The sequence below is a fragment of the Vipera ursinii genome (genome assembly GCF_947247035.1).
Source record: "Vipera ursinii genome assembly, chromosome: 5".
NCBI classification, from domain to species: domain Eukaryota; kingdom Metazoa; phylum Chordata; class Lepidosauria; order Squamata; family Viperidae; genus Vipera; species Vipera ursinii.
In genome coordinates, this window is record NC_139518.1 from 98378955 (window position 1) to 98396136 (window position 17182).

The 17182-nt window shown below is 44.9% G+C and overlaps 1 protein-coding gene across 1 annotated transcript in view; it reads right to left on the reverse strand.

Moving 5' to 3' along the window:
- ZMIZ1 (zinc finger MIZ-type containing 1) overlaps positions 1 to 17182 on the reverse strand; it is a 298798-nt gene that overhangs the window by 24274 nt on the left and 257342 nt on the right. Inside the window, exons 7-11 of the mRNA XM_083364915.1 lie at positions 11697 to 11811; positions 8773 to 8990; positions 7352 to 7550; positions 3065 to 3362; positions 495 to 508 (exon numbers count right to left, since the gene is read on the reverse strand). Coding sequence (XP_083221041.1) covers positions 495 to 508; positions 3065 to 3362; positions 7352 to 7550; positions 8773 to 8990; positions 11697 to 11811 — 844 coding nt within the window. The remainder of the gene's footprint in view (positions 1 to 494; positions 509 to 3064; positions 3363 to 7351; positions 7551 to 8772; positions 8991 to 11696; positions 11812 to 17182) is intronic.

Genomic DNA, 17182 nt, shown 5'->3' on the forward strand with positions numbered 1-17182 from the left:
TGATGATGACGGATGGGATTTCGTCGAAACGTCGCCACAAATTTCTGAAGATGAAAGGAATGCGGGAAGAAACCCGAGACTCTAGATCTACACATACAGACACCCGCGAGAATCTACGAAAACATATATATATATATATATATATATATATATATATATATATATATATATATATATATACACACACACACAGATATATATACTGTATACATATACATACATATCCTTTTCCATCAGGCTGACCTGGACTGACAGGGATTTTAATAATGTTTTTAATTTTTAACTTAATTTTAACTTTTCTACTGGGGCTATTAATTTAATTTCTTTTTAACTTTTGTATTATTGTATTTTATTGTTGTTAGCCGCCCTGAGTCCTTCAGGAGATAGGGCGGCATATAAGTCCCAATAATAAATAACTAAATAAATAAATAAATACAACCACACCCACACACAAGCATATACACAAACACACTGTATATACATTATAACGATACCTCTGGCTCAAACCCTGTAAGGCTTTATTTTGGCTCATATGTTCACAGGTGATAAGAACCTTTAAAGCTTAACCTCAATGGATACGGGCAAGTCCTCAACATACGACCACAACTGGGCCCCAAAAATTTCCGTCACCAAGCCAGACAAGTTAAAATAGGTTTCGCTCCATTTTACGACCATTCTCACTACCGTTGTTAAGCAAATCACTGCAGTGGCGAAGTCAGTATGACGGTCGTTCAGTGAATCCCCCATTGACTTTGCCTGTCGGAAGGTCCCAAAAGGGGATCACGTGACCCCGGCATGCTGCAACCGTCGTAAGTACATGCCAGTTGCCGAGCCTCTGAATTTTCATCACGTCACTGCGGGGATGCTGCAACGGTCGTTAAGTGTGGAAAAAAAAACAGTCCTAAGTCCCTTTTTCCCGCACCGTTGTAACTTTGAAAGCTCACTAAACAAACGGTTGTAAGTCGTGGACATTTGGGTACCGGGGAGCGAACCCGGTGATTTTTTTTTCCGGGAGAGCAACTGGTTTGGTGCAAAAGAAAAAAAAAAGAGTTTATAAAAATGGAAGACAAAATTCAGCCAACGACGGGCACTTTCCATTAGTCCATGGCAGAAACTGAACAATTTCCGTGGGTCTTCAGGAGGAGAGACAAAACCCCAGTCCTTTGGAGATGCACCAAAGTCATCTACAATTTCATTCCTGGATCGATCTTTTGCACCTCTCTGGTTTCTTCTGATAATTTCAGACTAACTGTTTAATGTACTAGCATTACTTCGACAGGAGGTGTCGCCGTCGAGGAGCTAAAAGAAGAGCTAAACATGGTTCAATCAGGTTGATACTGAGATGGGGAAGCACCACCAGGAAAGGCGGACAAGATTGCCCCCCCCAAAAAAATGCTTCCCATGGCAAACCATGTTTATGTTTACAATTTTTAACTCTAATTTTTAATTTATTTTAATTTTTAATTTTAATTTATTGTACAGAGGCCTTTAATTTTAATTTTATCTTAATTTCTGTATTTATTGTATATTATTGCTGTTAGCCGCCCTGAGTCCTTCGGGAGATAGGGCGGGATATAAGCCCCATTAATAAATAAATAAATAAATAAATAAATTTCTAAGCTGTGCTCAAGAAAACTACATGGAAGTGGGTGCGCACAGAACAATCACGTCCAGAATTAGAATACAGAATAACAGAGTTGGAGGGGACCTTGGAGGTCTTCTAGTCCATCCCCCTGCTCAGGCAGGAAACCTTATACCATCTCAGACAAATGGTTGTCCAATCTCTTCTTAAAAGCCTCCAGTGACGGAGCACCCACAACTTCTAGAGGCAAGTCCTTCCACTGGTTAATTGTTCTCGCTGTTGGGAAGTTTCTCCTGAATTCCAGGTTGCTTCTCTCCTTGATTAGTTTCCATCCGTTGCTTCTTGTACTTTGCCTTCTGGTGCTTTGAAAAATAAGTGGCAGCCCCTCGATGAGTTTCTACTTGAGTCGTTCTCATAGGAATGATCCTTTTTTATTATATTTCAAAGACTTCATTGTTGTTGGCTAATTCCTGGAATGCTTCTCTAACCAATTCTTGTTTGTAAACAAAACAAAACAAAAAACCTATCACAACCACAAAGATACATAACAACATATGGCCACAAAGAATAGGGGGGCGGGGGGAGGTCAACCTATTCTCCAGAGCACCTGAAGGGAGGACACGAAGCAATGGATGGAAGTAGAGAACCAACCTTGAACTTAGCAGAAATTGCCTGATGTTTAGAAGAGTTAATCGGTGGAATTGGTTGAATTTCAGAATTGTAGAATAACAGAGTTGGAAGGGACCTCGGAGGTCTTCCAGTCCAACCCCCTGCTCAGGCAGGAAACCCTATACCATTTCAGACAAATGGTTGTCTAATCTCTTCTTAAAAACCTCCAGTGTTGGAGCATTCACAGCTTCTAGAGGCAGGTCGTTGCACTGATTAATTGTTCTCACTGTCGGGAAGTTTCTCCTGAATTCTAGGTTGCTTGTCTCCTTGATGAGTTTCCATCCGTTGCCTTCAAATGCTTTGGAGAACAGGTTGACCCTCTTTTCTCTGGGGCAGCCCCTGAGATATTGGAAGACCGCTATCATGTCACCCCTAGTCTTTCTTTTTATTAAACTGGACAGACCCAATTCCAGCTGCCGTTCCTTGTATGTTTTAGCCTCCAGTCCCCCAATCATCTTTGTTGCTCTTCTCTGCAATCTTTCCAGAGTCTCAACCTCTTTTTTACATCGTGGCCACCAAAACTGGATGCAGGATTCCAAGGGTGGCCTTACCAAGGCGTTGTAAAGCGGCACTAACCCTTCACCCTTCTATTCTGTTTTATCTTCTGGTTGCCTCCAAAAGCAGTGGGTGCCCCATCCCTGGAGGTTTTTAAGAAGAGATTGGACAACCATTTGTTGAAAAGGTGTATGGTTTCCTGCTTGACCAGGGGGTTGGTTTAGAAGGCCTCAAAAGTCCCTTCTAACTCTGTTTTTCTGTTAGATAACTTCCCTGGTTTGCAGGAGGCCGAAGCAAACCCACTCCGAGTTGACCAACCGGTACCCACCTCTCCAGGATATGTTCTCTTCATGCCTTGCATGGGCAAGGATTGGGGACGTGGACCAGGGTAAGCTTGCTGGGGCATCCGCTGCCCGTGGTTGAAAGGGCTCATTCCTGGAGGCCTGGCCTGGCTCATGCCCATGGGTGGCCCGCTCATACTGGAAGGCGTCATGCTGGCCCCCATGGACGCCGGGTTCAAGTTGGCTGACATGGAGGCGGGACCGCGCGGGCCAGGCTGGTTGATGAACTGGCTGTTGTAAGTCTGGGCCGGACCCATCTGGAAAGAGGAACAAACCTTCAACAGAAGAAGGAGGAGGAGGAGAAGAAAAAAAAAAGAATATAAAAATGCGACATGGACTTAAAAGGCGAGGGAGAGCCGCACAGAAGAGGAATCAGAGCTGTCGCATTTTTCGAGGGCTGCGCCTTTGCATTTTGAAAAGGACCACCTTTGCTACTGGAGTTTGGAAAAAAGGCAACGGAGAAGGAGGCCATTGTTGACCTAACGGAGGCCACGAAAACCTTCCAGCTTAACCTCTGAGTTAGGTCCCGTTTGGCAACGTCTGAACAGAGCCTAGGAGTTCGTTTCCAAGGAAGGAAATGCAACACAGTCATTCTGGCAAGGGACTCGGCAATCTCTGGCGGGGTGAGCAGCGAACTTGAGTTGGATGACTAGAAAGAGTTTATCTATAGTGGCTGATCAAGGTCAGTCCTGGTTAGCCTGGGAGTCATCCGATTGGGGAGTAAAAATGAAAATGAATAAAACCAGGAAGAACGCCGTCTGCTTCCACTAAGAAGCAGCGTGAAGGTATCCCTACGTATCTGATCTGCACATGTGTGTACTGTACTGATCTGCACAAGTGTGTTTTATACTGAGTGAATGCCTATATTTTGGATCTGATTTCCACTCCAGGTACTCCTTGACTTAACGACCGCAATCAGGGCCCAGAATTTATGTTGTTCGGTGAGAAAATGCTGAAAGTGAGTTTTGTCCTACATTTGCGACTTGTCTTGCCAACATTGCTTAAGGGAATCGCCGCAGTTGTTCAATGAGTAACAACGGTTGTTGAGCGAATCTGGATTCCCCCATTGACTTTGCGCATCAGAAGGTCACAAAAGGGGGAATCACGTGATCCCGCCAGGAATGCTGCAACCATCATAAAACGGGAACCGGTTGTCAGGCATCTGAATGTAAAAGTCGGGTGACCACGAGGGATGCTGCAACGGCCATAAGTGTGAAAAATATATGTGGCATCTGAATTTTAACCTCATGACCATCGGGGATGTTACAATGCTCGTAAGCGTGAGGATCAGTCATAAGTCACTTTTTCCGCGCCGTTGTAGGAAGAATTCAACACGAGCAACGTCTTTCTGTTTGCTATTTTTCTATTTGCTATTTTTTATTTTCTATTTGTTCGTGGGCTGCTGTGTCTTTTTTTTAAATTTCTGCTTATTACTTTTATTTTTGGTGTTTTAAACTGGGTGGTCTTGAGCTCCTGGCGGGAGGAGTCGTCTCAGGACGCCCAAGCTGTAACAGGACCCCGTTTGTCAGGGGACAAAGATGAATTAATTTTGAGGTATTAGGTGGTTGTTGTGTTTTTTTTTAAAAAAAGGATTTGCCCTTTTTAAAAGATATTCTCCTCTTGCTCTGCACTTAATATCTGCTAACTGTTTTGAAGTGTGTTTGTGTTGGTGTGTCTATGAGGGAAAGAGTACTGTTTAAAGTTATTTGTTGTTTGTTTTAATTTCCTTTTTTTAAACCAGCGTTTCAATTTTTGCAAGCTTTCCACAGATCTGGCTGAATGGGGAATAATAATAATAATAATAATAAAAATCTCTTTACAAACCACAAGAGTTAAACAGAAATATTTCCTAGGCCAAACGTGGTCCTTTTCCCCTCTAGAATTAACTTCCTTTCTCCCTCCGATCTGGGATAGACCTTCTAATTCCTCGGCAAACTCTTTTCAAAATCCTTTCTGAGGTCAACCGCGACTAACCCCAAATAACAAATCTAAACTATTTAAAAAAAAAAAAGAATTCTGTGAAATAGGCAAGGGGATGAGGAAGTGATCAAGCTAAAAAAAATAAATGAAAGTGATGCTCTGCATCAACCAATCATGACTTATTTATAAAATCGTTACTGCCCTTTTAGTAACAAGCCCCTCTGGGTCTCCAAGGAGAAATAAATGAGACCCCCATGAATGACAAAAAAACAACAACACCCAACTCTTCCAATATAGAATGGAATAGAATTGTATATTGGAGCAGGACAAGAAGCCATGGATGGAAGCCAATCAAGGAGAGAAGCAACCTAGAACTAAGGAGAAATTTCTTGACAAGGGAGAACAATCAATCAGTGGAACCACCTGCCTCCAGAAGTTGTGGGTGCTCCAACACTGGAGGTTTTTAAGAAGAGGCTGGATGACCACTTGTCTGAAATGGCAAAAGGGTCTCCTGCCTGACCAGGGGGTTGGACTAGAAGACCTCCAAGGTCCCTTCTTGTCATTCTATTTTCTATTCTATTCTAAAATATACCCCAGGGGCAGGTAAGCATATTTCTTGGGACTCTTAAAAGCCAGAACGTTTGAAAACCCATGTTGATTATTGTAAATCGGTAAGAGATCAATTTCCCTAGCAATTCCTGATTACGGAATTATTATATCCGGGTTGAGGTAAATAAAGGGATACCATTCTATACATCAATTGAGCCACCTGATCTTCTGTATAGTGAACATTTATTTATTTATTTCGCACCTTTATTATTATTATAAATACCAAGGTGGCAAGCATAATACTCTTTCCTCCTCCCATTTTTCCAGCAACAACCACCCTATGAAGGGAATTGGGCTGACAGAGAGTGTGACTGGCTCAAATTCACCCACCTGGCTTTCATGCCTAAGGTGGGGATAGAACTCACAGTATCCTGGTGATTGGCTTAAAGTCACCCATCCAGCTTTCATGCCTAAAGTGGGACTAGAACTCACAGTCTCCTGGTGATTGGCCCAAAGTCACCCATCCAGCTTTCATGCCTAAAGTGGGACTAGAACTCACAGTCTCCTGGTGATTGGCCCAAAGTCACCCATCCAGCTTTCATGCCTAAAGTGGGACTAGAACTCACAGTCTCCTGGTGATTGGCCCAAAGTCACCCATCCAGCTTTCATGCCTAAAGTGGGACTAGAACTCACAGTCTCCTGGTGATTGGCCCAAAGTCACCCATCCAGCTTTCATGCCTAAAGTGGGACTAGAACTCACAGTCTCCTGGTGATTGGCCCAAAGTCACCCATCCAGCTTTCATGCCTAAAGTGGGACTAGAACTCACAGTCTCCTGGTGATTGGCTTAAAGTCATTCAGCTGGCTTTCATGCCTAAGGCAGGACTAGAATTCACAGTCTCCTGGGGATTGGTCGAAAATTACCCAGGCGGCTTTCTGCTCATGCTGGGACTAGAACTCACAGTCTCTAGCCTAGTGGCCTAACCACAAGACCATACCGGCTGAAATTGATAGTAATGGCAAATTACAAAGTTTAATTAGTCACACGAACATGGCAGATAAGCCTATTTCTAGCTAGAAAGATTATCTGCCCTCTAATATGTAATTTGTTTGCAATTACTAGCAGTTATAATTAGATAAATAATTATAACTGAATGCATAGGAAAGGAACAAAACAAAACAAATTTGTCTCCGCACAGATTATTTTGCATTAATATTCAGATACAATTAACCCTATTATAAAGTTAGCCAAAGCATTATCAATAATTCGCAGGAATTAAAACACAGATGGAGATAATAGCTATAAATCAGGACAATGAAATTCAGTGTATTTAGAGAGATTTAAGATATTCATTAAAAAGCAGGGTGGGATGGGGTTACTTAGTAATGTTCCAGATAAAAAAATAAATAAACCCAAATCAGGCTGGGTTTCATCCCTAATGATCTCTGGAGATCATGCCAGTCATGTCTGAGTCTAGGACTTGGTGCTCACCTTTGTTCCTCGGCCGAGGAGCCTGTGTTGTCCGAAGATAATTTCTCCCAGAATGGCTCTACCTTTCCCCCAAAGTGCTACCCATTAATCTAGTTGCATCTGCATGCTTTCAAACTCCTAGGTGGGCAGGAGCTGGGACAAGGAGCAGGAGCTCGCTCCGTTGTGTAGAGCTCGGCTCTCCAACCTGGGCTGTCAGCTTTCTTTAACCACTGGGCCATCCTACCCTCTCTGTGATCTCTACGTCTACCCAAACACCACGCAAATGAAAAACCCCAGCCAGGATGGAAGTTAACTGGCAGTCTTACCGGTCCGTATTGATTCATTTCCTTGTTTTGGGTTTCCTGCAGCGCTGCAACCGTTGCGGTAGCTGTCGCCGTGGCAGTGGCGGCAGCGGCGGCCACGGCCGCCGCAGCTGCAGCAGCGGCTGGTTGAGTGAAATCAGCTGGTGGTCGGGTGTGTGGCGGCATCCCCATCCCAGCTGGGTTGTTAGGGCCTCCTGGATAGCTGAGGGAGAGAAACCAAATTTACAGACATCGGTGTTGGAGTCACCAAAGGGTCAATAGAGTCCTAAGGCCGTGTTAACGAATCAAGATCATGTGAAGTGTTAGTGCCACTTTACAGTGCCTTGCTAAGACCACACTTGGAATATTGCATCCAGTTTTGGTCGTCACAATATGAAAAAGACGTTGAGATTCTGGAAAGTGTGCAGAGAAGAGCAACAAAGATGATTAGGGTTCTGGAGGCTAAAACAAAGGAAGAACGGTTGCAGGATTTGGGTATGGCCAGTCTAGAGAAAAGAAAGACTAGGGGTGACATGATAGCAATGTTCCCATCTCTCAGGGGCTGCCCCAAAGAAGAGGGAGTCAAGCTATTCTCCAAAGGACCTGGAGGAAAGACAAGAAGCAAAGGATGGAAACCAATCAAGGAGAGAAGCAACCTAGAACTAAGGAGGGATTTCCTGAGTGTTAGAACGATTGTCCAGTGGAACGACTTGCCTCCAGAAGTTGTGAATGTTTCATCACTGGAGGTTTTTAAGAAGAGACTGGACAGCCATTTGTATGAAATGGTATAGGGTTTCCTGCCTGAGCAGGGGGTTGAAGACAACAACAACAAAGTTGGAAGGCACCTTAGAGGTCATCTAGTCCAACCCCCTGCTCAGGCAGGAAACCCTATACCATTTCAGACAAATGGGGTGTCCAGTCTCTTCTTAAAAATTTCCAGTGTTGGAGCATTCACCGCTTCTGGTGGCAGGTTGTTCCACTGGTTAATTGTTCTAACTGTCAGGAAGTTTCTCCTTAGTTCCAGGTTGCTTCTCTCCTTGATGAGTTTCCATCCGTTGCTTCTTGTCCTGCCTTCAGGCGCTTTGGAGAACAGCTTGACTCCCTCTTCTTTGGGGCAGCCCCTGAGATATTGGAAGATGGCTATCATGTCCCCTCTCGTCCTTCTCTTCATTAAACTAGACATACCCAATTCCAGCAACCGTTCTTCATATGTTTCAGCATCCAGTCCCCTGATCATCTTTGTTGCTCTTCTCTGCACTCTTTCTGGACTTGAGCTGGATTATCTTGGATGTCTTTGAAAACTGCTTTTCTGACATTCACCTCTCTGTTTTCGGCGACGAGTACAGAGAATCACATTCCCGACGAACCCAACTCGATTTCCATCAGGCTTCCTCTATGCCTCTCCTGAACTAGCCCGGAAAGGGCAACCTCTGCTCCAGCCTTACCTTCCCGCAAAGCCTCCGCTGCCAGGGTAGTTGGGCCGTCCATACATGCCTTGTTGAATGTAGGACTGGTTGGAGCTGGCCTTGGCCGAGAAGGGCTGCTGCTGTCCTGCAAACTGGGGGGAATTCATGCCCGGATTGCTGGCCGACATCCCGGAAGCCATGGGGTTCCCGGATGGGTTCATAGTGGTGTTGGCGTTGGCCATGGGATTTCCCAGCACCTGGTTGAAAAGGAAGGAGACGTCTCAGACCAGGCCCACGCAAAGAACGGTTGCGATTTTTAATTTTTTTTTTTACCCTTCTTACAGGTTAGCCCTCAACCTACGACTGCAATGCGGCCCAAAATTTCTAAGCGAAACATGTGTTAAGTGAGTTTTACGATCTTTCTTGCTACATTTGTTAAGTGAATCACTGCAGTTGTGAATCCAGCTTCCTCATTGACTTTTACTTGTCGGAAGGCCACAAAGGAGGATATCCTGTGACCTTGGGACATAGCAATAGCTATAGCACTTAGACTTATATACCGCTTCACACAGTGCTTTACAGCCCTCTCTAAGCGTCATTGTCAGCCGATTGCCTCCAAACAATCTGGGTCCTCATTTACTGACCCGGGGAGAATGGAAGGCTGAATCAATAGCAATAGCACTTAGACTTATATACCGCTTCACAGTGCTTTACAGCCCCCTCTAAGTGGTTTACAGAGTCAGCCTTTTGCCCCCCAAAATCTGGGTCCTCATTTTACTGACCTCGGAAGGACGGAAGGCTGAGTCAACCTTGAGCCAGTCAGGATCGAACTGCCAAACTACAGGCAGCCAGCACCCAGCAGAAATAGCCTGCAGTACCACATTCTAGCCACTGCGCCACCACGGTCATAAATATGAACCAGTCGGCAAGCCTCTGAATTTTGATCACATGACCGGGAGGGGGATGCTGCAAAGGCCGCGACTGAAAAACAGTCCTAAGTCACAAATTTGAACTGTCCCAAAGGACAGTTTTGAAAAGGCAACTGGATATTCTTAGATTTTTTTTTTTTCATGAAAACGTTTCTCTTCTCATCCAGGATGTTCATCATAAACTAAACAACCTTCTGGGATGAGAAGCAAACGGTTTTCAAGGAGAAAACCAAGGATGTCCAGTTGCCTTTTGGAAAGCAGATTTGGGGAAACCGTGACCCGGATGATGGAGAGTCTCCGTAGACACCGCGCTTAACCTCTTTACAACTCGCTCAACTCTGTTGGACCAAGAGAGATACCATGGATGGTGAGAAGGCTGGACCACAAACCGCTGAAGCCAACATCTTGAGTGGTTCTTTTCTTTTTCTTCTTTTCTGTGGAATTTCTCCCCCCCCAAAGGGCAACCTTTCCCCCCCCCCAGAGGTCAATTGAACTTCCTTGGCTTGTTTTCCTTTGAAAACAAGGACAACAACAACAAAAAAACAGACAAGAAAGTCCAGTTGCGTTTTAGTGAAAACACCTTTGGGACTTTCTTCTTCTTCTTCTTCTTCTTCTTCTTCTTCTTCTTCTTCTTCTTCTTCTTCTTCTTCTTCTTCTTCTTCTTCTTCTTCTTCTTCTTCTTCTTCTTCTTCTTCCTCTTCTTCTTCTTCTCCTTCTCCTCCTCCTCCTCCTCCTCCTCCTCCTCCTCCTCCTCCTCCTCCTCCTCCTCTTCTTCTTCTTCTTCTTCTTCTTCTTCTTCTTCTTCTTCTTCTTCTTCTTCTTCTTCTTCTTCTTCTTCTTCTTCTTCTTCTTCTTCTTCTTCTTCTTCTTCTTCTTCTTCTTCTTCTTCTTCTTCTTCTTCCCCATAACTTATAGCCAGATCAGTAAAATCCAAGCTCATAGCCTTGCTTGGATACAGCCTTCCAAATCTGGGTGGGTGGCTGAAGTTTAACAGACACTGTAAATTATCGAGGATCAGTTTTGTACTGGTGTAAACAGAATTGTGAAATGAAGTAGAGAAATCCAGACAAGTCTATGGTTGGGGAGAACAACCCCCCAGGGGTCTTACAACATGCTCAGAAGGGAACGTTAAAACAGGTGTCCAAAGTCTCAAGTTTTCCCCCTTGGAGAAGCTTAGCGAAAGTCTGTTCAGATGCTTCTGCTTTAGGACTACGCAACACCAAGTAGGAAAGAGCAATTATCTCTGCGAATCTCTATTGCTTCTTTCAACACCCTATGACGACCCAACGGTTGTAGTGCCTGATCTGTTTGCATCCATCCCTTGGCCACTCACAGAACAGAGATGGGCTACATCCAATCTTTTGTGACTTAACGTCCTTTTCAACCTGTAAAAGCATTGTGGCCCTCAACGAGTGCTTCTCTACAGAGCGAGAGACGTGCCTTAGCCATTCTAGACAAACACAGTACTTGTGAGTACACACTTGTATTTCAGAAGGAGCATCCAGCAGAGAGCTATCCCGCGGATCTGCCAACTGCACAGGTCCCAGTAAACCAATGTGTCCCAGATGGTCGACTTAAAATTGGGACAGTAGCAGTCCAGAAAATCAGAAAACCAATTTGCATGTGCAAACGGGGCCGCAAGCACACCGGCAACATAAATGGGGTGGCACAAGTGCCTGCATGACACTCGCTAGCCCTGCCCCCTTTTTGCCACGCGGCACCCCGTTTTTGCCACGGGGTGCCCCATTTTTGCCATGGCGCTAGCAGAGTGGGTGTGAGTACACGCACACACGTAGGTGCACTGGACAGCTTGTCCCTTGGCGGCCCGGTAGCGGGCCGCGGGCCACATATTGTGGACCCCTGATCTAGCGTCATCCTAGCAAGAGGACGCTCCATAGTAGATTCAACTACCTGTTGAATCAACTTCGTAACCTAACCAAACGTTGCTCAGCCTCCGGGAGGAGGAAGGGGCGTCAAGCTGACCACCCCTGAAAAACAGAAACGGAGAGAAGATTTACAACAAAAGATGCTTACCTGGCTTTGAGATGTGTTAGTCACACCCCATACTGTCGTGACCACCGATAGGGAGCCTGGTGGCTGGTTACTGTTTTGTTGCCAAGGAACAGAGTCATAAGGAAATGATCCATCACTATAATAAAATAAGAGAGAGAGAAAGGGGGAGAAAAGGGGGAAGGGGAAGAGACACACGTGGTAGATCAAGTCACCCTTTTAATACTTTCGTACAAATGACTGCCAGGGGTGGGGGAGAAGAGACATCTTTTCATTTCTGAACGGGCTTCCCTTCTAGCTAACGTGGCGGACTTTCCTGACAGAGATGGAAACCATGCAGGAGTCCATCGTTCCTCTTGGGCTGCGGAGAGCGGGGACCGTTTTGGGAGCCGGGAAGAGAAGAAACGCATGGGATTGAAGAGGGAACACAAAGCATGTATGACAACGTGCACGAAAAGCAGATGGGAATGAAACCAGGTGAGGGGTAAATGTTGCAGGGCCGACGTCACGTCAACGTAGCCCCGGGCACAGCACGTTTTGGATGCAGGTACCTGATAGAACATGTGTATGCCTTGGGATTCGGGCTTCCCGCCACGGTGTTTGCTCGCCACGAAGTCAGCTGGGAAAGTTACAAAAAGGGGTCGCACGAACCCGGGGCAGTGCGACGGTCCTAAGTGCACGCCAGTTGCAAGCACCTGAATTTTGATCAGGGGACCACGTTGCAGTGCGAAAACTGGCCCTAAGTCACTTTTTTTTCCCGGTGCCGTTCAAACAGTCTCTAAGTGAACGGTTGTAATTCAAGGACCCACTGTCTTTCTTGCCATCTGAGCTTTGCTGCAACCCTCTGTGGCCAACGCTTTCTATCCTGGCTCAAAGCAACCCTTGGATCGAACAAAATCAGAGAGCCATTTATAATGACAGGAGCAAACCAAACACGCTATCTCTGAACTGGGTTTCTTCATGAAGGCTACTGGGGCAGGGTGGCTAAGACTCAACGTTGGCTTGCAAAGCCTCGACTGACATTTTATCCTGATTTACTTCTTTCTCGGCATCCTGCTTTTTCTCCCCCCCCCCCCGCCTCTCTCCGGTCTCAATCCGGAAATAACAATCTCGAGGATGGCCGTGGGCTCCCCAATACTAATATGAGCTGGTTAAGGTGGCAGGATAGAAATTGGGAGCCGGTGAGTTCTAGTCCCGCCTTAGGCCGTGAAAGCTGGTTGGGTGACTTTGGGCCAATCACCAAGAAGTTGTGGGTTCTAGTTCTGCCGTAGGCCCGAAAGCCAGCTGGGTGACTTTGGCCCTGTCCCTCTCTCTTTCTCAACTCAGCTCACCTGACAAAGTTGGTGCTTGTGGGGAATAAAAGAAGGAACCTTGTGTGTGTTTGTGGCCTTGAGTTATTTGTAAAAAAATAAATAAAAAAATGAGATACAAAACATATAAAGTGAAATAAAATAATGCACATGATAGGCTTGGAACATTGTTTTTTTTTTTTTAAAAAAAAAAAGTGAAACAAATGTAAAATGACTGTATGATTGAAATCCTGAGTTCTGTCACAGCTAATTAGGATCGTCTATTCCTAGAAATTATATTCGCTGATCGGATTTAGATGGGGGGGGGGTCTTATTACAAAATTCCTTTTATAGATGAGTCAAGCTTGGCAGACTAAGACCGAAATTGTATACCTCCCTCTACGTCTCCGTGGTGTTCCCTATCCTAGGACTGAATATGGTAGAAATCATGATTAAGTCATCCAACAGCCGATAGTCGTGACATTCATGTACACACGTGTATGAGAACAAGCAACTACATTTCATTTTAATGCGTGCCAACGTGCCCACATTAAAAAAAAATACAATAGAGGTTATCTTGTCTTATTCCAAATTCACCACAGTAGCCTTCCTGCTCTCGTCAGATTCTCCTCAGGCACGTATTTTACCTTCTAGCCAATAGTCCTCAACTTACGACAACGACTCAGCCGAAAAGTTCGGTTAACATTGGTCGAGCGAGTTTTGACTCATTTTAGGACCTTTGTTTGCAGAGTTATTAAGTGAATCCCTGCAGTTATTCAGTTAGGGACGTGGTTGCAAAGCGAACCCAGCCTCCCCCGTTGACTCCCCGAGGGGACACTGCGACCGTCATAAATACGAGTCATATGCCCAGCGTCCGAATTTTGATCATGTGGTCCCTGGGGAATGTTGCAACGGTCGCGAGTGTGAAAAACGGTCGTCAGTCACCTTTTTCAGCCCCCTTGTAACTTTAAATGTCGTAAATCGAGGACTACCCATATGTGCCTGATTCATGCCCGCAATAACAAAGGTGCACCAAAACAGATTACTTCTTCTTAGTTGTCATTACCCTCTTGTATCTGTTTGATCTGTATAAAGGGACAAGCATGCCTATAACACCTTTGAACAAGAAGACGTGAAAAAAGCAAAGCAACTGAGGTGTGACTACGAAATTTGGGGAACGTATCATTATATATATAAAAAAATAAAGCTGGGGCTGCAGCTCCCGTTGGGCTGAATTATCTGATTTACTCCGTGTTGTTGTTGTTGTTGTTTTCCCAGGAGGCAACTCGGACTTTCTTCTTTTTCCTTTCAAGATGTTTCGCTTCTCGTCCGAGAAGCTTCTTTAGTTCCGACGGGATGGTGGAGAAATGGGAGGATTTATACTCCTTGCAGACGGCTGGTCATTTGTCTTCTTGTGGAGGGTCGTTGAGGCCACCTGGAGGTTTGCCTGTGTCCTCAGGGGTCACCTGAGTGGTGCAAATGGGTGTGGAGCCTTCTGGGCTGCAGGGTGTCTTTGGCCCTGTGTCCGTTCAACACATAATTCAACACACCCGTTTGTACCACTCAGCTGACCCCGAGGACACAGACAAACCTCCAAGTGGCCTCCACGACTCTCTAAAAGGATGCAAATGACCAGCCGTCTGCAAGGAGCATAAATCCTTCCGCTCCCCACCATCCAGTCAGAGCTTCCTGGGGGGAGGGGTTGGACTAGAAGACCTCCAAGGTCCCTTCCAACTCTTATTATTATTCTGAGAAGCGAAACGTCTTCAAAGAAAAACAAGAAAGTCCAGTCGCCTCGTGAAAAAGGGGATAACTACGACCTGGATGGCTGAGAATCTCCACAGACCGTTGTTGCTAGGACCAATGATGCGAGAGAATGAAAAGCGCCCATTTCGCTGTGCACAGAGGAAAATGTTTGTGCTCACGTGCAACACTTAAGGATGGGCAGTGGACGTGTCCATGACGATTAAAAGGCTATCATGCAGCTCCCATCGTTCGCTAAGGGTGCAAGTCCAGAGGGTCAAAATTGAATAGGTGCAGCTACTCTTACTGGGTGAAAATGAATGAGGCAAAGGAGCAGAAAAAAGGAAGAAGGACACATAGGGCAGAACTAAATGGGTCTGAGATATCTTTTTATTTTATTTTATTTTTATTTTAATTCCATTTATATCCCGCCCTTCTCCGAAGACTCAGGGCGGCTTACAAGCTTAGCAGCAGCCTTCATTCTATGTATATGCCTGCTTATTAGGGCTTTCACACACACACCCCAAGCGGCATTATTACAAAGTCAGCTTAATTGCCCCCAACAATCTGGGTCCTCATTTTACCTACCTGGGAAGGATGGAAGGCTGAGTCAACCTTGAGCCTGGTGGGACTCGAACCTGCACTAATTGCAGGCAGCTGGTGTTACTTAAGGAGGCATTAGCCCACTGCTCCACCAAGGCTCCACCAAGGCTTTTTAACGATGATTCGTTGTTAAGAATCTTTTATGCTGGGGGGGGGGGCTACCCTTGAGCATGGGTGTAAGATGTCACCATTATAAAGGAAAGAAAACTTCACTATAAAATATCAAGACTGCCTACAAACAATTCACAGAAAGGTAAGTTGTCTTAGATACAGGAAACAAACGAACAACCAAAAAAAAAAAAAGGCTCCACTAAATACGGTTTCAGATGGCGGCTTAGATAGCTAAAGAAAACTAACACGCTACTTGCACCAAAGGGCAGCCGTAATATTTACTTTGTTATTGAGAGATTTATTTATTTATTTTTATTTTAAAAAGGAGAATAGGAAGCAGGGAGGAAATGTCAGAAAGTGGAGCCCTGTCTTAGGTCATTTATACATAAGAAACGATCCATTTCAAATCTGAAAGATGGAATTGGATCCTACGATGGGGTGCAGCCATCGTAAAGATTGAAGCCTGCAAATGTTAACACCGTGCTCTTTTATTCAACTATTAAAATCTCATTTCTGTAAGTTCTTTGAGAAGCTGGCGGGATTTGTTGAAAGAATCAACGGGGGGGGGCGGCTGGGAGGGGGGAAAGTTCAGTCAAAATGCAACCAATGTTCAACTCTCGAATCTGGTTTGAAATTGAAGAAAACGAAATGAAACAAAAAAACCAATTAACAGGGCCCTCAGCCTGCCGAAGTTTTTTTTTTTAAAAAAAAAAAATCGTGTGCTAGAATAGATAGGGGTGTTTTCGGATTCACAAGAGACAAGTTTACCTATATCCTTTCCTAAAACAAGGTTAGGAAACTCCAGAATGTAGACATCTAAAGCTGGACTGACTTCAATGGACAAGTTTGAAAAATCTATTTTCGCTCTGAAGAGGCTCCTGTTTGTAACATTAATGTGTAAATACATTATCTCATCAGAGAATTACCCCCCCCCAAAAAAAGGAGGGATGACGTTCAAATGTAGCTCCCACTGTGGGGTTCTGGGACAAAAAAGGGCTAGAAATTCTAGTTCTCCATTCGTTTCATTCTGTCCTCTGAAACGTCCTTATTTTTATTTTTAGTTTTAGTTTTGAAAATGTTTCCTACTCCTCTTGGTGCATTTCATTTTGCCGCTCCTCATGATCCGCCATGGGGTTGTCCACAACATTTCCCACCATAGCTGAAGAGAAGAAGCAAATGAACCATTTGCAAAGGTCCCCAAACAATCCTACCGTTAGGCAGCGGAGTAATCACATATGAATGAAGGCAAACATTTGTGTCCCAGGATAATTGTTGCAGTATCCAATCTAGGTTGGTCACCGGGACCAGAGGTTTCAGAGTTTCCAGCATTCGGACCTGTGTTGGAGTCACTAAGCTACTAAGATTGTTGGCCGAGCAAGTACAAAAACAGCCAGGGAAATGACGGAAGCCTGGGAAAGTCAGTCCACAGGAGTGCTGATTTACCACCAGCTTATCTGGTACTTAGGAGCCAGATGACCTGGCAGTACAAGGAAACAACAACCAACAGCTTAATAGCTGGCCATCAGCATCCTAATTACCAACTAATTAGCCACACACAACCAGGCACCGGGTAGAATAGCCCAAAGCGCACATTCTGGTGACACAGATGGCTCCCACGTGGAAAGCTCAAAACCTCTGGTCCCGGTGACTGACCCAGATTGGATCCTGCAAGCATCAAATAATTTAGCTTCATTGCAGGGTAAAAAAAAACAACCATCTTCTAGGAACTGTCAGTGGGGTCTGCAACAAACCATGATGATGTAA